Source organism: Neomonachus schauinslandi, chromosome 1 (assembly GCF_002201575.2).
Source record: "Neomonachus schauinslandi chromosome 1, ASM220157v2, whole genome shotgun sequence".
In the NCBI taxonomy this organism is placed as follows: Eukaryota; Metazoa; Chordata; class Mammalia; order Carnivora; family Phocidae; genus Neomonachus; species Neomonachus schauinslandi.
Genome location: NC_058403.1, coordinates 25,498,702 through 25,513,406, shown reverse-complemented (window position 1 = coordinate 25,513,406; position 14,705 = coordinate 25,498,702). Strand labels below are relative to the sequence as shown.

At 39.7% G+C, this 14,705-nt stretch overlaps 1 protein-coding gene across 2 annotated transcripts in view; it reads left to right on the top strand.

The window, feature by feature from the left end:
• CXADR (CXADR Ig-like cell adhesion molecule) overlaps positions 1–14,705 on the top strand; it is a 55,758-nt gene that overhangs the window by 8,951 nt on the left and 32,102 nt on the right. For both annotated transcript variants that reach the window (XM_044919534.1, XM_021679291.2), the window contains exon 2: positions 13,281–13,447. In XM_044919534.1, the coding sequence (XP_044775469.1) occupies positions 13,281–13,447 (167 nt within the window). The remainder of the gene's footprint in view (positions 1–13,280; positions 13,448–14,705) is intronic.

The following is a 14,705-nucleotide window of genomic DNA, read 5'->3' as shown; positions in this document are numbered from 1 at the left end:
GTGTGTGTGTGTGTGTGTGTGTGTGTGTGTGTGTGTGTGTGTGTGTGGGAGAGAGAGACAGGAGGGCGGGGAAAGGGTGTATCACAATCCAGTTCAACAAATACTGACAGAAAAAATATCTGCATGTTTACATTCTTAGGTCCCCCTGGCTTTCCACTATAATTTACATTTTTCCTGGTCCTGATTTATAACATACATTAAATATTTCTTATTTAGAACTTGAATTCCTATGGAAGACATTTGGGGGTCAATAAATCATATAATGTGTATGTATGGGTGAGGTGTTGTGATAAATGCTTCAGAAGATATGAGGAAGACACCATTCTGATACTGTCAGCAAGCTTGGGGCCAGAGAAGCAGAGCAGGCTGGGGATCAGAGCAGAAATGTTATGTGATATAAAGATGTATGGTTTTCTGATTATTCTCTTGGGGCCCCACTGGGTTCTCCTGACCACTTTCCGCTCCCTCCACTTTATGTACCAACCCTTCAACCTGTGAGTCTCCTACCCTCTGTTTACACCAAATTTTTGGTTGCTTTTCCACAATGACCAAGAAGATATGCCTTGCCTCATACTCCTGTCCCATGCCCTCCCATCATAGCGTTATCTTGGTCTGTTAGAATTTACATTTATTTATTGTTTATTATTTGAGAGAGAGACAGAGCATGAGCCGGGGCGAGGGGCAGAGGGAGAAGGACAAGCAGACTCCCCCAGGAGCCCGTCAGAGGGCTCCATCCCAGGACCCTGGGATCATGACCTGAACCGATGTCAGTCGCTTAACTGACTGAGCCACCCACTCACCCCTTTTCTAACATTCTTACACAGCAGTTACTTGACCTCTCAAATACAGTGATTTTTCTCTCCAGTTTACTGAAGCAACCTTCTCTTTATACTTCTTTCCCTGAAGAAATCTTGAACTCTGTTGGCACTGTCGCCTAGCTTCCTGAACTTCATCAGACCTTCTATCCCTAAGATCTTTGGGCCCTACCACCTTCTACCCTACTTCTGGTTACTTTAAAACCAGAATTTCTTCAGTAATCCAGGGTCCCCTGGTCAGAGCTCAGTTCTGTCTCTGATATGGATTGATCTTACAGGCCAGTTTCTTTGCTCCTGCTCATGGACTGTGGTGCACAGCTGTGTACATTGGGAAGACTTTATTGTCCCAATGTGGCTAGACTTCTTTTTTTTTTTTGTAAAGTCCATTTGTAAAGTATAGGGACACTATATTTTTAACAAAAACACAAGCATTTTCACAAAGCAGAACCATCTGTTTAATCTCACCCTGATTAGGAAATAGAATATATCCCACATTTCTCATTTCAAAACAACCCTTCAGGAGCACCTTGGTGGCTCAGTTGGTTAAGCATCTGCCTTCCTCTCAGGTCGTGATCCCAGGATCCTGGGATCGAGCCCCGCATCCCCTCATCTGGCTCCCTGCTCCCTCCCTCTGCCTGCCTGCTCCTCCTGCTTGTGCACACTTTCTCTCTGTCAAATAAAATCTTTAAACAAAACAACCCTTCCTTGACCACACATCACACTTAACCACTTTCCTTCTACCCTAGAGAGCCAAGTTCCTCAAAACAGTAGTCACTTCTGTTTCCCCTCACATATCCCAAGTTCGCAAGCTTTTCCAGTCAATTCTTCACTCTTCTGATTTCTAACTATGTAGATTAGTGTTAACACTTTATATAAATGGAATTATACAGTCTATGTTTTTGTCTAACTTTCACTTACCACGTTAGAAAGATTATTGATTTTGTGTAGCTGTAGTTTATTCACTTGCGTTGCTATGTGGTATTCTATTATGTGACTATATCACAATTGATTTATCCATTTTATTGCTGATGGGCTTTTTCCCCCCCATTTTTTTGCTGTTGTGAAAAATGCTGCTGCGTCATTCTCCTTCATGTGTTTCAGTGCGCATGCGTACACATTTCCCTCCCTGTGAATGGTGTTTCTGGGGTCCCACAGGTAATACCTATGTTTAGCTTTAGTTGAAATTGCCAAGCAGGTTTCCACAATTAATCGTGCCAGGTGACACTCCCTCCAATAGAGCATGAGAGTTTCAGTTGTTCCACATCCTCATCGTGGCTTTTTTTCATTTTGGCTATTCTGGTGGGTGTATAGTGCCGTATCATTTTTTTAAACATCCTAATTATGGAAGTTTTCAAATATATAAAACGAGGAAAAACGATATGATAAAGCTCAGCTTCATCAACTATGAACTTGTATCATTTGGATTCGATCAGTTACACATTCCCTTAATTTCTTATACCTCAGTGTGTAAGCTTATCCATAGTTGTACCAGTCCTCTTATGTCCTTTTCTTCATTCTTATCTATTAATTGATTGATTGATTTTAAGGTTTACTTATTTATTTTAGAGAGCGTGTGAGCGGGGGTGGGGGGTGAGGGGCAGAGGGAGAAGGAGAGAGAATCTCAAGCAGACTCCCCACTGAGCGTGGAGTCCCACGTGGGGCTCCATCTCAAAATCCTGAGATCATGCATGACCTGAGCCCAAATCAAGAGTCAGACCTTAAGTAACTGGCTGAGCCACCCAGGCACCCCCCTCCCATTCTTACTTAAAGGTGTCTTGTTTCCTATTTTCTAGGCATCATTCTTTTGTGGGGTGTTGATCCTTCAGTCTCTTGAGTTTTCTGCTTTGTGTATTTTTAAACCTCTTTCATTCTATTTGCTCTTTCCTTTTGACTCATAGAAACATGCTCTACATTTCTCATTTCAACACAACCCTTCCTTGACCCCACACCACACTCTACCACTTTCTTCCTACCAACACATTTAACTCTGTAGATAGATACATCCCATTGCAACTCCCCAAAGCCATTACTAAATCAGATTTGGCCTAGGTCACTAGTTGTGCTCTTTTTTCAAACATAGTAGATTCATTTCAGAGTCCTTTATTTACATAACATATTTTGATGAGTTCTTCCTGTATGGAAGGCACTGCTAAGTGTAAGGGATAAAAGATAAAAATACCTTCTCAACACTATAGGAGTTTATGTTCTAGTAGAAGTGACAGGCTTATAAGATGACAGTGAATTTTCATATTAGATATTGTTTATTGGTGCTCGCTTCGGCAGCACATATACTAAAATTAGATATTGTTTATTGAAAGATGATACCAGGTTGTGCTGGAACTGTTCTAAAAGCTTTTCATGCATTCTTTAAGTCTTACAATGGAGTAGGCATTATTACTATTAATTCCCATTTTAAAGGAGAAAAACACTAACTTAAAAAGGCTGGAAATTTGCCTATAGCCAAGCATTTAGTAAGCTCAATATGAATTTGAACCCAGATCTTTGGAGCCCATGCTATTAATGGACAGAACTGCTTCCATAATTCAGTACGCTCATGTGTCACAAATGTCTGCACGTTTAAGTGAGCTCTTGAGAACTGCCGCTTACTACCTTTGAGTTGCGGAAGAAGGGGAGGAGATGGATGTTGGGGAAGACTCCTTGGTTGATCGATTGTCTAAAATTAGGACATATTTAGATCTGAAATAGATATTTTAGTTCAACACCCTTAATTTATGTTTAAGCCCTAAAGAAGCAACAACATGTCCATAATGATAGTGGGTTTTGTTGTTGTTGTTTTGTGACAAATGACAACAGATTCCTAGTCTGGTATTTATTTCCCTGTTAAAAAAACAGTTCACCCAGGGGCACTTGTCTGGCTCTTGATCTTGGAGTTGTAAATTCAAGCCCCATATTGGATGTAGAGATTACTTAAAAATAAAATTAAACAAAAACTGACAAAGATTGACCCAAACTCCTGAACCGTGTGCTACCTAAAATTCTGTCTCCTTAGAAGTTTAGTATAGCAGAGGAGTTCTGTCTCCTTAGAAGTTCAGTATAGCAGAGGAAAAGTGTGAATTCCAAACCCTCCTCCACCCGTGGTGATTGGAGTGGGGTCTAAAACCTGCTACTGGTGATTCATAGTGATATTTATGTATTTATTTATTTAAAAAATTTTTATTTATTTGTCAGAGAGAGAGAGTGCACAAGCTGGGGGAGCAGCAGGCAGAGGGAGAAGCAGGCTCCCCGCTGAACAAGGAGCCCGATGCAGGACTATATCCCAGGACCCTGGGATCATGTCCTGAGCTGGAGGCAGCCGCTTAACCGACTGAGCCACCCAGGCATCCCCATAGTGATTTTTGAAACAAGATCTCTGTGTTCAAGTGTGTTTACTGGTGAACTTCTACTTACAGAATAAATGTGGCTTGGCAGCCAGGCTGCCTAGGTTTGTATCTTGCTCCCCTTAGTAGCTTAGATACCTCTCAGTATCTCTATTTCTTCACTGTAAAATGGGGTAATGGTCATACCTCCTTCAGAGTTATGAGAATTTAGAGTTAATATATGTACACTTTTGAAATGACACATAATAAGCACCCAGTCACTGTTAGTTACTGTTTGTTGTTAAGATAATGATTTCCCTCCCCATTTCCATTTCAGTTTATTTCCTGGACACCTGCTTATTTATTTCTCGATGGGGGCGGGAAGCTGGAAATTTGTATTTTATTTATTTTTTTTAAAGATTTTGTTTATTTGACAGAGAGAGCAAGAGAGCACAAGCAGAGGTACGAGTAGAGGGAGAAGCAGGCTCCCTGCCAAGCAGGGAGCCCGATGCGGGGCTCCATCCCAGGACCCTGGGATCATGACCTGAGCCGAAGGCAGATGCTTAACGGCTGAGCCACCCAGGCGCCCCCTGGAAATTTGTATTTTAAAAACTGCATAGAAAAGCATATAAGTCCACTTAATGTCATTTCTCATTCTTATTAACTTATCTAACTGTAAGTATTATTTTCTTAGCTCTGAGTACATACTAACATAATGTACTGGGTAGCCCACATGGGAATTAAACAAGCAAAACCCCTAGACAGCAAAGAGCATAATTTCTACCTTCCTCTAAGTGTTTTTCTTCTCTCCCCCAGCAATATTGAAAGGCCTAGTTGGAGTAGTTAACTATAATAGTAACATATTTAAAATGTTTTTTTCTTTTTCCTTTCTAGAAAGACTCACTATTTAGGTGGCTTTTATAAATTGCTAATACCAGAGCAACTTCCTAGTGAAAAGGAAAGTTGCCACAGATTAGAGGAAGGGTCAAGGAAATGATCTAAGTAGCATGGCAGTTGCATTTTTTTTTTTTTAAGATTTTATTCATTTATTTGACAGAGAGCGACAGCAGGAACACAAGCAGGGGAAGTGGGAGAGGGAGAAGCAGGCTTCCCGCTGAGCAGGGAGCCCGATGCGGGGCTCGATCCCAGGACTCTGGGGATCATGACCTGAGCAGAAGGCAGACGCTTAAGGACTGAGCCACCCAGGTGCCCCGGTAGTTGCATTTTTAAAAGAATTTCTATTTTATTTTTATTTTTTTAAGTAAACTCTGCCCCCAATATGAGGCTCAAATTCATACTCTGAGATCAAGAGTCACATGCTCTACTGACTGAGCCAGCCAGGTGCTCCGGGAATTGCATTTTTGCAGATATTGGAATATCCTAGTGACTTGATTGCTAACACAGGCATCTGTAGTATTTGTTATTAGATACACACAACAGAATTAAACTTGTCCTGATGAACATGTCCCTTAAACATATCAGTTCCTGATTTACCCAGTTTATTTCTTAACATTAAAATAGTAACTCTTAAGACGTTCTTTGACATTTTTCAAGAAATTAATATCGAGTAAATTATAACCATCGATGTTAAGGTCATCATAATGTACCCCTTCCCAAGAAATCAAAGAAATACGCAAGACTTTTGGAATGTAAATTTAAATTCTTTTTTTTTCAGTCTTTTTTCCCCTTTTTTGTTAATATCTTTGGAATGACTCCAGATATTTTGAGAAACCATGCATCAGTATGTAGTATTTTTTATTTTTGCTTCGTTTTCTAAGGATAGTTGAAAAATAGGACAAGTAACTTCTCTTCAGCTACAGTTGTGATTTTAGAATATTTACAAATAGAAGGGTTTTTTTAAGTTTTTCTTAATGTCCAGTTTCTCTCATGTTAATGGAACTATAAAGTTGTATACTGTTAATTTCTTATCAGATTCGCTAATATTTCTTGTAATATGAGTATTATAAACTACTAAGCATCAGCACATGACCAGGTTTGTTCAGCTTTTTCTGAGCTGTATCTCCTTTCTAGGGATCATTGTTTTATTCCTTTGCTTTCCTGGATTCATGGTCTCCCATAGCCCTCCTTCTTACGCTTTTCCCCCAAGGACTGATGGTTTTGTGTCCCATTAATCACCTCCTCTTTCCTTTCTTTCTTTCTTTTTTTTTTTTTAAAGATTTTATTTATTTATTTGTCAGAGATCAAGCGAGAGAGCACAGGCAGGGGGAGTGGCAGGCAGAGAGATAAGCAGGCTCCCCGCAGAGCAGGGAGCCCAATGTGGGACTCGAACCCAGGACATCAGGACCTGAGCCAAAGGCAGACGCTTAACTGACTGAGCCACCCAGGCGTCCCCACCTCCTCTTTCAAACAGTAAACAGTTCCTTGACCTTCCCTCTACTCTGAGCTCCTGCTCTCTACTTAAAGTTCAGCAGTTTTGGCCAACACCAGGTCGGGGGGGTTATTTTTGTTTTATTTTTTATTTTTTTATAGATTTTATGAATTTATTTTTTTAAGACTTTATTTATTTATATGACAAAGAGAGATACAGTGAGAGAGGGAACACAAGCACGGGGAGTGGGAAAGGGAGAAGCAGGCTTCCCGCTGAGCAGGGAGCCCGATGCGGGGCTCCATCCCAGGACTCTGGGGATCATGACCTGAGCCGAAGGCAGATGCTCAACGACTGAGCCACCCAGGCGCCCCTTGAATTTCTTATTTTGGAGAGAGAGTGGAAGAGAGTGTGAGCAGGGGGAGGGGCAGAGGGGAAGGGAGAAAAATCTCCAGCAGACTCCCCACTGAGCCCAGAGCCTGCCACGGAGCTCCATCTTAGGACCTGAGCTGAAATTTGGAGTCAGACAATTAACCAACTGAGCCACCCAGGCGCCCCTCCGGGGGTTTATTAAATGAGGCTTGGGACATACCCTTCAGAGATGAAGCCCTGAGACACTGTCAACTGAGTGACAGTGTATGGGCTTTGGATGGGGCCCCGTAAACAATTCCCAACAATAGAGGAACACGTTGTGTAATACAGAGGAGGCAATTGAACATGGCCTGTGAAGAACGGGGCAAACTTCAGAAAGGAGGTGACAGGTAAGAGGTACTTTGATAAGTGGCTAGAGATGCTGTCAGTGGGAGAGGGTGGGCCAGGGGAGAAAGTGGGCAGCATGCACACAAACACAAGTGCTCCACAAATAGGACTTACTTTTTTTTTTCTCAGTGCTTCCTCTCGTTTCTTTGATTTCCTGTTTGATTGGCCCCAGATACTTTATCATAGTTCCGTCTTTAATAGAGAAAGGTCTTAACTGATTTTCACCTACTTTTTTTTTTTTTTTTTTTTTAAGATTTTATTTGACAGAGAGAGACACAGCGAGAGAGGGAACACAAGCAGGGGGAGTGGGAGAGGGAGAAGCAGGCCTCCCGCCGAGCAGGGAGCCCGACGCGGGGCTCGATCCCAGGACCCTGGGATCACGACCTGAGCCGAAGACAGACGCCTAATGACAGAGCCACCCAGGCGCCTGATTTTCACCTACTTTTAACTGCATTACAACTTGTTAATTTTTCTCCACTGTTTTGAAATGGACCATCTTTCATCTGTTTTCCTTTTCTTACATGAAGGTACTTGTGCCTGTGAGTTGTGTTGTTTCTTTTCTTTCTCTCCTTCCTTCGTCCTTTTTTAGCTGAGTCTTTGACTTCAAAATCAGATGTGAAATGTTCACTGGGGGTACAGAGTAGGAGGACACACAGTAAAGTAGCAACTTCAGTAAAGCAGGAAAAGTGCTTATGATGGAGGCCTTATCAGTTGCCCAAGGTGTACATAGAGAACATCTAATTCAATCCATGTTTGGGCACAAGGAATGCCTCCTAGAAGATGTGCCTGGACTCAGACGTGATCTTTAAAATCCCCGTGCACATACCATCACTGGTCAGACTTAACATTTAGTATCTTGTTGATAGAGGTAAAAACATGAAAAATAGGGCGCCTGGGTGGCTCAGTTGGTTGAGCGACTGCCTTCGGCTCAGGTCATGATCCTGGAGTCCCGGGATCGAGTCCCGCATCGGGCTCCCTGCTCGGCAGGGAGTCTGCTTCTCCCTCTGACCCTCCTCCCTCTCATGCTCTCTGTATCTCATTCTCTCTGTCTCAAATAAATAGATAAAATCTTTAAAAAAAAAAAAAAACATGAAAAATATGTTGGAAGCTATTCTGTTTTGTTTCCCAAGTGATAGAACAGTAAAAAAACCTTCCTTTTTCCAGCAAATTTATTAAAAGCTAGCTTCTGGTTTTCTGACCTAATACAGTTAAATTTGTGTTTTTTTCCTTCATAGCTTTGGTGTTCTTTAATTTTAAGACTTACTCAAAACATAATTGAAAATTGTCACGTTTACTTCATTCTCTTTTTAAATCAGCCATAAAGTTTCATGAGCACTTTCCATTTTCCAATGATTTTAAGATTGCAAGAAGAAAAAGATAACTGAAGACCATCCAGGTCAATGGGTAACTTAAACTTGAAGAAGTCTGTTAGAGAAATCAAAGCAGGTCCTTGGTTCAAAATGTTGCCTTCCTGCTAGAGGAATAGAGTCTTCCATTATCTTCGTTTCTCCTCCATTCTTAGGGCAGAAATAGATCTTCTAATGTTTGGTAGGCGATGACAACATCAAGGCTAAAAAATACTTTGATGAGCTGGTGTCATTTTGATGCTCCAATAGAAGTCACACTGGGCAGAAGAGAAGCTCTGAAGGAAGATCCAAGTGTTTGAAATTTGGAGATTAAAAAAAAGCAAGCAGAAAACTGGGAGATGTTATTTCAGTCACTGCCAAAATGGGATGTGATTCAGTTTGTTTACTTATATAATCCAGTGCTGAGTACTTATTAACTGGATTCTGCAAATACTTGCAGTTCATAATGTTCTACATATTTCACCACACTGAATATCAGTTTAAATAAAATTATAAGATTTGTTATTTGATTTAGTTTTCAGGCCGTGTTTGAACCTGCAAGTAGTTTGCAGTTTAAATTATCACTGAATTTGCTGCATAAATAGAATTGGGCAGCACCTGTTCGAAAGAGTCTTCAGAGACACTGCATGGGACCTAGTGTCAGCCTTTTGTCTCCTACAATTTGTGACTGTTGCATACTTCAGCACTTGAAAAACTATGCCTCTGTGCAGAGAGCCACTTCAGTGTTGCTAGGAGACCCAGTAACTGTTTTGTACAATCTTGAGATTTTAATTCATTTCTAGTGCAACACATTGAAGAGCAGTTGAATGTTTTAAACATTTTTTTTTTTAGAAAGAAATGCTGAAAGCCATTTAAAAATCTGTTTAATATTTTTTTTAGCACATACTTTAAGAAAATACCAGTATAAAGGAGAAATGGGCAATCACCTTAAAATCTCAGTTCTCAAAAAATAACTGCTCTTAACAGTTTAGGATATATCTTTGCGGTCATTTTTATACATATGTAACTGTTTCCTAAGGTAGTGTTTTAAGATAAAAGTAATTTTTATGTGTCAAACAAGAAAGAGTGAAAGATACTATCATGAAAACTGAGTTGCATTTTTTTTTTTTTTTTTTTTTTTTTTGCGAGAGAGAATGAGAGACAGAGAGCATGAGAGGGAGGAGGGTCAGAGGGAGAAGCAGACTCCCTGCTGAGCAGGAAGCCCGATGTGGGACTCCATCCCGGGACTCCAGGATCATGACCTGAGCCGAAGGCAGTCGCTTAACCAACTGACCCACCCAGGCGCCCAGTTGCATTTTATTCTAATGACTGCAATAGAAGTACAGAGAGCATGGTTAGGATTTGAATATGTTTGGTGTCTTTTGACTTTTTTGATTTTTATAAAATAAAAACTCAAAAAGCACAGAAGGACCAGAAAGTTTTAACTTTTTTTTTTTTAAACAAAAGTTCATTTTCTTTTATATTCTGGCTTTGATATTTTGGGGCTATGTCTTGATTCATTTTGGAATGGAATTTTCATTCTGGAGTGTACTCAGATTGTTCTTACCTTAATACATAAAGTATCAATACTCAGACAAATGGAGGTAACAAATTGTAGTAGCTATAGAAAGGAGATCCTCAAATAGCAGGAACAACTTCTGGTAGATTAATACTCTTTTTCAACCTTTATAAAACTGATCAGATTTATGATCTAGTCACCAGTTCTTTTCTGCTAATGTGCAAGGAACTACAACAAGAGATAGAGGCATCCACAAAAATGTTTAAACCCTTTTGGGGCTAATGATTTAAATCAGGACATGGAATTTTAAAATTTACTTAAAGATGCAAGGTATGGGAAGAAGACAAGCTCATCAACATCTAGAACACATGACAAAACCTTGGAGGCTACCTAAGTCAACTTCACAATAAAGCTTATAAAGGTAGTATAAATACTAAGATATATAAATACCAAGATAGTATAAATACTAAGTAAGTGCCAAAAGGGTAATCAGATAGCAGAAAGTAAAGTACTGTGAACATTTGTGCCTGAGTGAATGAGGTAGGAATTGGAACTGAGTTTATTAGAAATGGTAGAAAGTATTTATTGAGAGGATTGAATATTAATTCAGGAGAAACACTTGAGATTATACACATAAATACCAGATCACAATTTTAAATAAAAATGTGGACATGAAATGGAGATTGGAATAGTAATGGACCTTTTTTAGGATATTAAACAGTCCATTTGGACTGAATCACTGGGTTTGGATGGTATATCATCAGTTTTTGCTGTGTAACAAACCAACCCAAACTCTGAAGGCTTAAAACAAAAAATTATGTGTTGCTTTGTGATCCTGTGGATTGCCAGTTTAGGCCAGGCTGAGATGGGAAGTTCTGGTCACCCATGGGGCTGCAGGCAGCTGGTCTGGAACGGGGGCTGGAAATTCTAAGGTGGCCGCATATTGAGCACTTGCAGCTGTTGAACACCTTTGTTCTCTCCTGTGTGGCTTGGTCACTCGGTGGCAGGGGTCTGAGAGGGCGAGGGTGGGGGCAGCAGGGTCTCTTGAGGTCTTGCCTCGGAACTCACAGCTGCGCTCAGACTATTCTGTTGGTCAGAGTTAGGCCAGCCTCTGATTTAAGGGAGCAGATAGTCTTGTGTCCAGTTTGGATCTGCTATTTGAGGAGTGCCCTTAAATGTGATTAAAAGCTTACAATGGTGCTTGAATATAAATGGTTCGAATGTAACATCTTTCATTCTCAATCTGTTGGCTTCAGCTTTATTAACATTTTATTACAAGTGACAGTTGATATGTATTAAGCTTCTTTGGGGATAATGGAAAGGATCGTGGGATGGCTGATAATTTAATTCTTCATTTTGGTTTGGTCTGTTGGGGTTTATTATTTGAAAAAAAACATCAGAATCATCATTATAGAGAATTAGGACTTGGATTTACTTACTCTTAATTTTGCTGTAAAATAGTATTTTGGTGGCAGCAGGGGAAGGAAAGGGGAGAGAGGCAGGCCCTATGTACCATAGTCTTCGTGCTTAGGACCTCTTCCAGGTCACCATCCAGCCCTGCAAGTCAGTGTTGGGTGATGGGGAGGACTAAGTGAATGACCATTTGAGACTTTGGTTCTGCATACAGAAAATGTTGGGTTATCTCAAGGAAAACAGATGTGACAAACTAGTGCTATGCAAACTTTCATAGTGTAAATAGTTTAAAAAATAAGTTTTGTGTGGTAGTTTATTTACATACTAAATTTACATTTTATATCTAATTGTTGACTTTTTCAAACTTTGATCTTATAAGACATACGTAGTGAACAAACCTATTTTTATATGTGAATTGGTATGAACAAAATTGTTTTTCTCTTGAAAAACAAAATGTGAATGGATTAAACTCAGTATTTTTTCTCTGATATGTATCAAACTACCATTTTGCTTGTAGTTTCCTTTTACCTTTTTTTGCATGTGAATGGTACTAGTTTGGTTATAGTAAACCATTAGGAGCAAAGAGGAGACTTACTGTTTAGTTCTCATAAAGATACAGTGGGTTTAAACCATCTCTTTTTAAAAGACTTAATCAGAAGAGTCTTGGAATTTTTGTTTGGGCCTCAGGACATCTTATTTTTGTTTTTATATACTTTTCAGATATTGCCATTCAGCATTAATTCTCTGTGATCTAAGTGGAAATTTTATAGAATACAAATTCCAGAATAAGTTATGGAATGTTAAGATGTCTTTTTAACAATAATATGATGGACTTTTTCCGAAAAGAAATGGGAAGGAATGAACAGTAAGAGAAGTCTTAAAGATAATATTAAGGTCAACTATTTGATAAATTCAAAAATACATAAATTCACAGCATTTCTTCTCTTTGAGTTGTTTTCAGATTTATTGCTTAGAAATATTTTTAAGGGGTGCCTGGGTGGCTCAATTGATTAAGTGTCTGACTCTTGATTTCGTCTCAGGTCATGATCTCAGATGGTCCTGAGATTGAGGAGATTGAGCCCCACATCAGGCAACTGGGCATGGAGCCTGCGTAAGATTCTCTCTCTCCCTCTCCCCCTCCCCACCGCTTGCTCGCTCTCAAAAAAAAGTATTTTTAAGCATTCAGTAAAAATTATAGAATCTGATTTAATAAATAAATATTTATTTAACATAAGCTCTATGCCCAATGTGGGACTTGAACTCATGACTCCTAGATTAAGAGCACATGCTCTACTGACTGAGCCAGCCAGGCACCTCTAATTTAATAAAAACTTAGAATTAAAGAAGCCTTGGTAGAAAACCTGTCAAAATTCATCAGCATGTGTCCCAGCAGCAAGAGTTACCAGTGTTGTGTATGGCACTGTGGCAAGTAGGAATAAATGTAGCCCTGAGTTAGTATGATATAACTGACCTTTTAGAGACTAGCTAAATTCACTTTGAAAGATCTGCTTGGACATAGAATACCCTCTACTAATAGAAACTTGTATCTCATATGATGTTGGGAGATTCGCAATGCTCTTAAAGGAAATTGTATCAGATAAGATGGTACTAATATTGGCATTCCATTTCTACAAAGGCACAAACTGAAAACTGGGGACCACTGAGTTTGAACTTCATCGCTCTGGTCACAAATCGCATCCTGTTCTCCTGAACAGCTGGGGTGCGCTAAGCGTGCTGCCAGTCTAACAGCAGATGCTTAGTCCATGTGCATGCTTCTTTCTCCAGATTTCACCAGAAGTTTGAGTATCACTACTCCTGATCAGATGATTGAAAAGGCCAAAGGGGAAACTGCTTATTTGCCATGCAAATTTACCCTTAGTCCAGAAGACCAGGGACCACTGGACATCGAGTGGCTGCTATCACCAGCTGATAATCAGAAAGTGGATCAAGTGGTAAGTTTGCTGAGTGCTTGCTCACTTAGTAGATGTCTGTGGAACTTCTTAGGTGTCCATCACTATGCTGATCACACAGGCAGGGGTGGGGATGGGGGAGCTATGTAAAAAGCCCGAGACTTCTTTGGCTTGTGGTCTGGGTGAGGAAGACGGTCACTGGATGGAAAGTGAGGACACATGTGTAATGGAATGAAATGGGTAAGTGGCCTGAGATTTCTTAGTGAAGGCTTTAAGGAAGAAGAGGAACTTAGGAACGTTCTGAAAACCTGGAGTTGGAAATGTGCGTGAGGGAGTGGTGGGAGGGGTATATGGAGCAGGCATGATAGATAGCACGGTAGGAACATGCATAACGTGTTAGGGGACAGCAAGTAAACTAGACTTTGTGAAGAATTAGAAAGAATTCAGCTTTTTTGTTTTTTGTTTTATTTCTTAAATTTTTTTTTTTGAGAATTCAGTTTTTAATACAAGGATTCTGTTACCACTGTAAGGGTCATCGAATGTAACAGTGTAATGCAAGTACATATCACAACAGTCTGTTTTCCATATCCTTCAAGTTAAATATCCTGAATAATGATTTCTTAAAAAGCAAAACAAAATCTTCATAGCAAAACAGTTTATAAAATATTTAATCTAAAAAATGAAATAGCAAAATACTGTTATAGAAATTTTTCTAATTATAAAGTATTAAGAGCCCAGTGTTGAAAGCCTGGAAAGCCAAAAGTGGCACAAAGGAGGAAAATTGCCTGCTAATCTCTCCAAATACATGTATCACACTTTATTTATTAGTACTAAAATATTTCACTTAACATAGAATATTTCATATTAGCTTTATCTGACACGTTTAGTTCTAAAAAATAACACATTATATTAGATCAGGGAGAGAAAAATAAGTCCAAATATTTACAGGAATATAGTAGTAATACACACATTTGGAAGAGAAAATTTATTTTTATTTATGGTCCATAGAAAAGAAGAGGTTATTAAGCCATTTAATGACTGAAACAGTGCAGTTAGGTAATTACTGCTTTTGCAAATTCAGACAGTTTACCCCTGATGTATTTTGAAGGAAAAAATTAATGTCTTCCCAGGTTGTGAATGACCAGGCCACCTCCTCCAAATACTTAACTTCTGTCCCGATTCTGCTACCGGAAGGAAATTCCTTCTGTCTTCTCTAAGCAAGATAGAGCCTGACCCACTCTGCCTGCTCAGCCCAGATACCCTGTGCCTCCCTGCTTGCTTTCCTTGGCAGCGCCAGCAC